This window comes from Nematolebias whitei, chromosome 19 (assembly GCF_014905685.2).
Source record: "Nematolebias whitei isolate Nwh7 chromosome 19, NemWhi1, whole genome shotgun sequence".
Lineage (NCBI taxonomy): Eukaryota > Metazoa > Chordata > Actinopteri > Cyprinodontiformes > Rivulidae > Nematolebias > Nematolebias whitei.
Genome location: NC_056516.1, coordinates 35,230,435 through 35,237,599, shown reverse-complemented (window position 1 = coordinate 35,237,599; position 7,165 = coordinate 35,230,435). Strand labels below are relative to the sequence as shown.

Sequence of the window (7,165 nt, the reverse complement as noted above, 5' to 3'; positions counted from 1 at the left end):
GTCAGAGAAGAAAAATTCTACATGACAGCTGTCTCCTCCTCCCTCCTGCTGACAGCCACTTTGTTTACTCGGGGGTTTAATATTTAGCCCGGCCACAAGTAGTTTTTCCAGACAGTTGGCTCCCTTCGCTTTCAGACCTGTAAACACAAAGATTTGAACCGAACACCTCATCAGGGAAACTTTACTATCTGCTGCTCCAGCCTGTACAAGGAGCTGCAGTGAGCTGAACCATCGTGTCCCTCAGTGTTTGTCTTAAGGCACATCTGAAGGTCTTCATCATTGCTTCTTAGCTGCGGTCCTCTCGGAGCGGTTGGATGAAAAACTAAAGAAACATGGGGCCTCGCACCGCAGGTAAGAACTATTCAGTTTGCAGGATGAATCCTGGAAATGTGAAATGACAAACTGAGCTGAAATAATTGAATTTCTTGTGTTAGTAGACAGAAAATTAAAGTTTAGAACCTGACTGACTTAAAAAGCTTTAAATATATATATTGTTCTTATTTAGCAAGTTTTGTTCTTACTTTTGAATATTTGAACAGAATGATCTGCTCTTGGAAGTATATTTTTATATTTAATATAAATCCAAAGCAGGTAAGAGGAGTTTTTCCTCCCGAAATGTTCTAATAAAGTGTATTTATGATGCTCATTGACAATATGTAAAATGTGAAGCCGTGAGATAAGTTACATAAATCATTTCAACATAAAATCAATAACATGAAGCTGGTTTTTCATAGTTTTTTTATGTGCTCTCTGTGCAAAAATATTTTAATAAACCCAAAAGTTAAATGGAGCATTTGAGTTAATATTTTTTTGCAGCTTAAAGGGAAATAGCTTGTAAGATAAAACAGTTTTAGAAAAAAAAAGACCACAATGTTTCAATATTTAATAGAATTAAAAATAACTAATCAACTGAGTAAATAGATATAATCAACAGATTTAATCTGTGTATGTTTATTTCACTAAAGAAGATAAAGCTGAGTTTCCCGTTATCACATACAGGAAGCGTTCCTTCCATAATCAAACAGCAGGTTTTGCTAAACACTGAACAAACAAACTTTTGTATTATTATTATCATATTTTCTGTGTAGATCACGTTTTCCTCCGTCAGTGGGACAAAGGGGGGGAAAGGTGATCCGCATGACTCAGTTTAGCATTTAATCCTCTGTTTTTCTTTGCCGAGTCAAAACATGGCGCATCGATAGGGTTACAATGCACCGCTGAGGGGAATCAAAGTCAACTTTTCAATATTTCTAGCAAGCGTTTAAAGTCGTTACACACCAGGACTTGACAAAAACTGTGGATAGAATCAGACACGACTGGAAGAGAGGAGAGATCTGACCAGCCGAAACTAAAGGTTAATAGCAAACCACTTGCAGGCACTGAGCACAGCAGATTTCCTGCGAATCTTGGACAGTCAGCAGTCTGAACAAGATCTTCCAAGTACAGAAGGGCTTTTTTTTATGTTCTGGGACAAAAATCACACAGCACATGCTGTAAAATGACTAAGAGCACTGGTTTTATCAGACACCATGAAGATGGGGACTTCTGTTGATGGTTTCGTGTTTGGATCTGCTTAATGAAGAATACTTGATACAGTAGATGAACTGGAATAGTATGATTCTGTCACTTCTGAAGCAGCAACATCCCCTGACCACAACATCTTCATCAACCTATTAGTATTTGTCCTTATTATTTAAATTATAAACAGCAGCAATCGTTGGTCAAGATGAACAAAAACAGTCTCCAGATCATAAACGGAGGAAGTTGAACACAGAACTGGGTCAGTCTAATGACGCATTAATAAAACTGTACTGATAAGCACCTAAATACTTCAAACTAAGCAGTTAGGTTGAGCCCCAGTTTCTTTCGATGAGCAGCAATGATGGTTGGAACAAAACTATCTAAAACACAAAAACAAGCCAAAAAGTCCATGTACCTTTTATGAAGTGCAGCCCATAGGGACATCTATCAGTATCAATAATTTAGTTACTCTGTATTGTCTGCCCCCTTTTTTTTTTTTTTACAACACTAGCCCATCATGTTATCAAAGCATATTTATTACTTTATTAGTAGAAAGTTGTCTGGTTAGAATTATGATGTGAGCTAAAGCAACATGACCATCAATGGATGCTGTTTTATTGGTCGCCGTGGTAACATATGAACAATAAAACCTTTGCATGTGACGTAATGACACTTTTCCCACTTCCTTGTTTTATTTTCAACCCATGTGGCTGTGGTCAACAATGCATCGAGATTATAATCGGTGCTTCGGTTATCATAATCATGCTTGTTCAGCAAAAGAGACTCAGACGCTGAAGAGCGTCGTCCCTTCAACAGATGTTTGACTGGTCATTCTCTTTGTCTTCATCAGACAGTGCTTCTAAAAACGAGAAAGCGATCACGAGTGGAAGCTGCAGAGGTCCGGCAAAACCGCGTCTGAGAAGCAGCAGCGATGGAAGTATTTATACCAGGAGGGTGGTTGGTGTCCACGGCAACACTTCCTCCCATGTGCTCCTCAACCCCAAATCAGGTGCATTAAAAGAGGCTTTAATAAATGGGGGTGATGGTTCAGGAAATGTTTGGAAGCTATTTTTAATGCAGTAGCCACATTAAATTAGTTTAAATACATGTGACGTATAAGATAAAACAAAAATATACAATTAACAGCAAAGTGATATTGGATGTAAACGTAATGTGACATAATTTAATAAAAAATATATATATATGCGTATGTGTGCACGCACATGTAAATAAAATATCAAATGACTTTTGTAGCCAGTCTTAGTGCAAAGGAAGCGTTTAAAAAATTAGTGTAAAATAATGTACATTCCTGTAGCAATACATAATACTTCTGGGTAGGTACTAGGCCTACACCCAGAAAATAGTTGTTACTTACCAGGTACAAATCCAGTAACTACCAGGCACATCCCTCATAAGTATACTGAGTAAATACCAGAAATATACCTGTTAAGTAATCAAAAATATTGGTAAATACCTGGTACGTACTGTTCATTCAACTTTTATTTTTGCAGGTTAATCCCATTGAGCCTCGGGGACTCATTAACAAGTGAGACCAGATTTTAACAAAGAGTGATGACAACAGTAGACAACAAAGACAGTAGACAGTCATAAAAAGCAAACAAATTGAGAAGAACATATGAAATAAGATGGTATTTAAAAAAAACGAAACAGTAACAGCTAGAGAGTAAATCGATGTAGAATACCCAAAACAGGAACATGTCTGCACTGGTTTTTGCCATGAACTTAGCAGATGTTTGAAGTCACTTAGAGAGGTCAAGGTCGAAATGTACTGTAACTGTAATGGATAAGTGCCAGACATTTACTGAGTATGCACTAGGTAGATACCAGGTAGGTACATGGTACACAATGTGTAAATAACCAGTAAGTATCGGTTAACTATAGGTGATACATAGCCAATACATGAGTTTCTGATCAGGCTTTTTTATGTGTTGCCGCTTATTTTTCAACTAAAATGGTATTCAAATGAAGCACATAAAAACATACTCAAAAAGTACTTTTTGTCACAACTTTTATACTTCTGTATTATTTTCAGTCTTGAAGAGACCCGTGAGCACAGAGGAGTTGCAAACACCAGGAGGTCCCTACATCAAGAAAACCTTTACAGTAAGTCAGGAGCTTAAAATTTAAAAACAGTATTTTCCACCAGTCTGTGTGAGATGAGATGTTTTTCTATCGCTTTTTATTGATACAATCAGGAATATATCAATCTGCCCTTTAACATACCTGGACATACCTTTAAACAGATTTTTACATTTTCAACTTCACATTTTTTAAACTTTTACATTATGAAAACATTTTTATTGTAATATAATTTTGTATTTATCTGATATATTCCAGTCTGTAAATGCAAATAATTAATCTTCTTCTTACACCAAAGTTAGTCATGGAGTTCCTCAGGATCCAGTGCTTGGACCAATACTCTTTACTTTATATATGCTTCCATTAGGTAAAATTATTAAACAGCATGAGATACATTTTCATTGTTATGCTGATGATACACAATTATATTTGTCCATGAAACCCAATGAATCCAGTCAGCTACTTAGACTACAAGCATGTCTTAAAGACATAAAAACTTAATTTTCTGCTTTTAAACTCAGACAAGAAAGAGGTTGTGGTTTTTGGACCTGAGCGTCTTAGGAATACATTTTTCGGTCTTTCTCCAATTCTAGATGGCATTAATTTGCCTCCAGTTCTAAAGTTAAAAAACTTGTTGTTATTTTTGATCAGGACTTTTCTTTTATCCCCCACATTAAAAACATTACCAGAACTGCCTTCTTCCACCTGCGTAATATTGATAAAATTAGAAACATCTTGTCTAAAAATGATGTAGGAAAAACTGGTTCATGCATTTGTCATGTCTAGACTGGACTATTGCAATGTTTGTTTTTTTTGTATCCGGATGTCCAAATACTTCTTTAAAAAGTCTTCAGTTGATCCAAAATGCTGCTGCCAGAGTCTTAACTGGAGTTAGTGGGAGAGATCATATCTCTCCAGTCTTGGCTTCTCTCCATTGGCTCCTTGTCAAATTCAGAATAGAATTTGAAATCTTACTTCTAACCTACAAAGCCCTCAACAACCTAGCTCCATCTTATATTACAGATCTTATGGTTCCATATTTTCCTAACAGAGGACTTCGCTCTCAAACTGCAGGCTTACTTGTGGTTTCTAGAGTTTCCAAAAGCAGAATGGGAGGAAGATCTTTCAGTTACCAGGCTCCTCTCTTGTGGAACCAACTTCCAGTTTCTTCCCGTGAGGCTGACACATTGTCCAGTTTTAAGACTTTCCTTTTTGATAAATCCTATAGTTAGGGTTGGCTTGTTATGCTGCCATAGGCTTAGACTACTGGAGGGCAAATTGACCTCATTTCTTAAAATGAGTAGTTTCAAATGCATACATATGAATAGTTTTCATTTGATGCTATTTCTATCTTAACATGTGATTCTTGACCTGCCATTGTGTATCTGTTCCTACCAAACCCAGCCGCTCGAAGCAGATGGCCACTTGTCCTGAGTCTGGTTCTGCTAAAAGTTTCTTCCTCATGAAGGAGTTTTTCCTTTCCACTGTCTCCTTCATGCTTGCTCAAGATGAGAGTTCTGTGATGGAGTTAAACTCAAAGCAGTCTGCTCCTCAGATAAATAATGTTATTAACGTTTAAATATGCCAATGTTTCTGTTCAGACTTCTGTTGTGACTTGGCGTGATATAAATAAACTGAATTAAATTATAAAATGATCATGCAGGGACAATGTTTGTGTGTACAGATCGTCGGTGATGCAGTGGGATGGGGGTTTGTGGTCCGAGGAAACCAACCTTGTCACGTTCAGGCTGTGGAGCCTTGTGGTCCAGCTGCTGCTGCAGGGATGAAGGTAGGAAGACTAAAACTACCACAAACAAATTAGTTTAAAACAGGGAGGTTATTCATGCCAGTCACATGATTTGTGTTCTTTCATATATATATATATTTTAAATATATTTTTGTTATCTAAAGGTTCGCCAGTTTGTGGTTTCCGTTAATGGTCTCAATGTTCTGGACCTGGACTACCGGACTGTGAGCCACCTGATCCTAACTGGACCCAAAACTGTTGTGATGGAAGTGATGGAGGAGACCGATCACTGAGGAGCAGAACACACACACAAGTAGATAGATGGAGAATAACTTCCACCAACTTCTGCTTTTCATAAAAACTGTCACAAACGTTGAAGAGAGAAAACTCACAGAGCACCTGAACCATCTGTTGTTGACCGTTGTCATGGAGACCAATCCAACCAATAGGAGTGTGACATTTTCATTCATCATCTAGATTCACGTTTTATTTGCGTAGTCTATTTAGAACCAGAAAGTGTTGTTTTACGTTTATTTATAGTCTTCAAGCTACTTTCTAAACACAAATGAATACAGATTTTATAGAAGCCGTAACATCTGATGTTACTCGGGTTCAGGTTGTTTGGACTTTTAACCCTGAACCCCCCATCCACTACCCTTCACAAACAGTACCAGCATCCATATCAGGAACATTTAAACACTGACCTGTTCACACACACACACACACACACACACACACACACACAGCTTGGTTTAATGCACGACCCTCTGACTGTGTTTACCTTTCCATCCACCGCCGGCTGATTCTCAGAAAGAAAAAGAGAAATGTGAAAAAGGTGTGAGGTAGATAAACTACTTAGTGAGGAAGCAGCTTGTGTTTGTCTTAAAGTTCTTTTTTTAACTTTACCATTCCTTTACTTTTTTATACCTTTATGACTTGTTTGTATGCTTTGTTTATTCTGTAGTATTTTTTTTTTTCAATATGATGCATGGTCTATCAGCAGGTTTGCTCGCTGCAGGGACGTTTTAGAGACCCAGTCTGGACGTATTTTGGTTTTACTTCTTGTGATTGTTGTCATAGAATTTGATTTGGGTTTAGTTGTCACAAAGGTAACGTACAGTAATAAAGAAGTGAGACCGATCTGAGAAACACTCAATGTTCTCACATGTTTCAAACACGATGAATGACAAATAAATTTGATTCTGAACGTCAGACTTTTTCTGTAAACCTTTAAATCTTTTGAAAGTGTACAAACTGAAATACAAACTTGACATTTAGAGCTATAAGGCAAGGCACAAGACCAAAAAAAATAAACACATAAATCAAATAAAAGATTGGGGGAATGGTGGCACAGAGGTTAGAAAAGGCGATGAGATATGATGGTCGCTGGTTCGACTCCCCCGGATTGACAACATCAAAATGTGGGTGGTAAAGGTGAAGCACCCACACCTTCCTCCACCCTCATTTGCCCCACTCTGTGCTTTTGAGCAAGGTCCTTAACCCCCTCCATCTGCTCTCCCAGGCATCCTAAAATCCAGTGGTTCTCAACTCTGGTCCTTGAGGAACACGATCCTTCATGTTTTAGTTGTTTCCTTGCTTTGACCTACCTGATTTGAATAAATGGGTGATTAGCAGGCTTCTGAAGAACATGAGGAAGTAATCAAATCACTAAATCAGTAAAATATATCAATGCCTCACAATGACGTGCATTGTCCTAACTTCAACAAAACAAGTAAAATTAAAAAAATACAGAAAATCATTAAAAACCTGCACTCCTTTGTCAAAAGTCATAAACTC

General features: G+C 37.5%; 1 protein-coding gene across 1 annotated transcript; it reads left to right on the top strand.

Moving 5' to 3' along the window:
- Positions 1-262: 262 nt before the first annotated feature.
- LOC119425422 (DEP domain-containing mTOR-interacting protein-like) lies at positions 263-6,290 on the top strand. The gene is made up of 5 exons (XM_037692946.1): positions 263-351; positions 2,372-2,530; positions 3,575-3,645; positions 5,306-5,410; positions 5,533-6,290. The coding sequence occupies exons 1-5, from the start codon at positions 333-335 to the stop codon at positions 5,659-5,661; spliced, it is 483 nt and encodes a 160-aa protein (XP_037548874.1). The 5' UTR covers positions 263-332; the 3' UTR covers positions 5,662-6,290.
- The last annotated feature ends 875 nt before the right edge of the window (positions 6,291-7,165 follow it).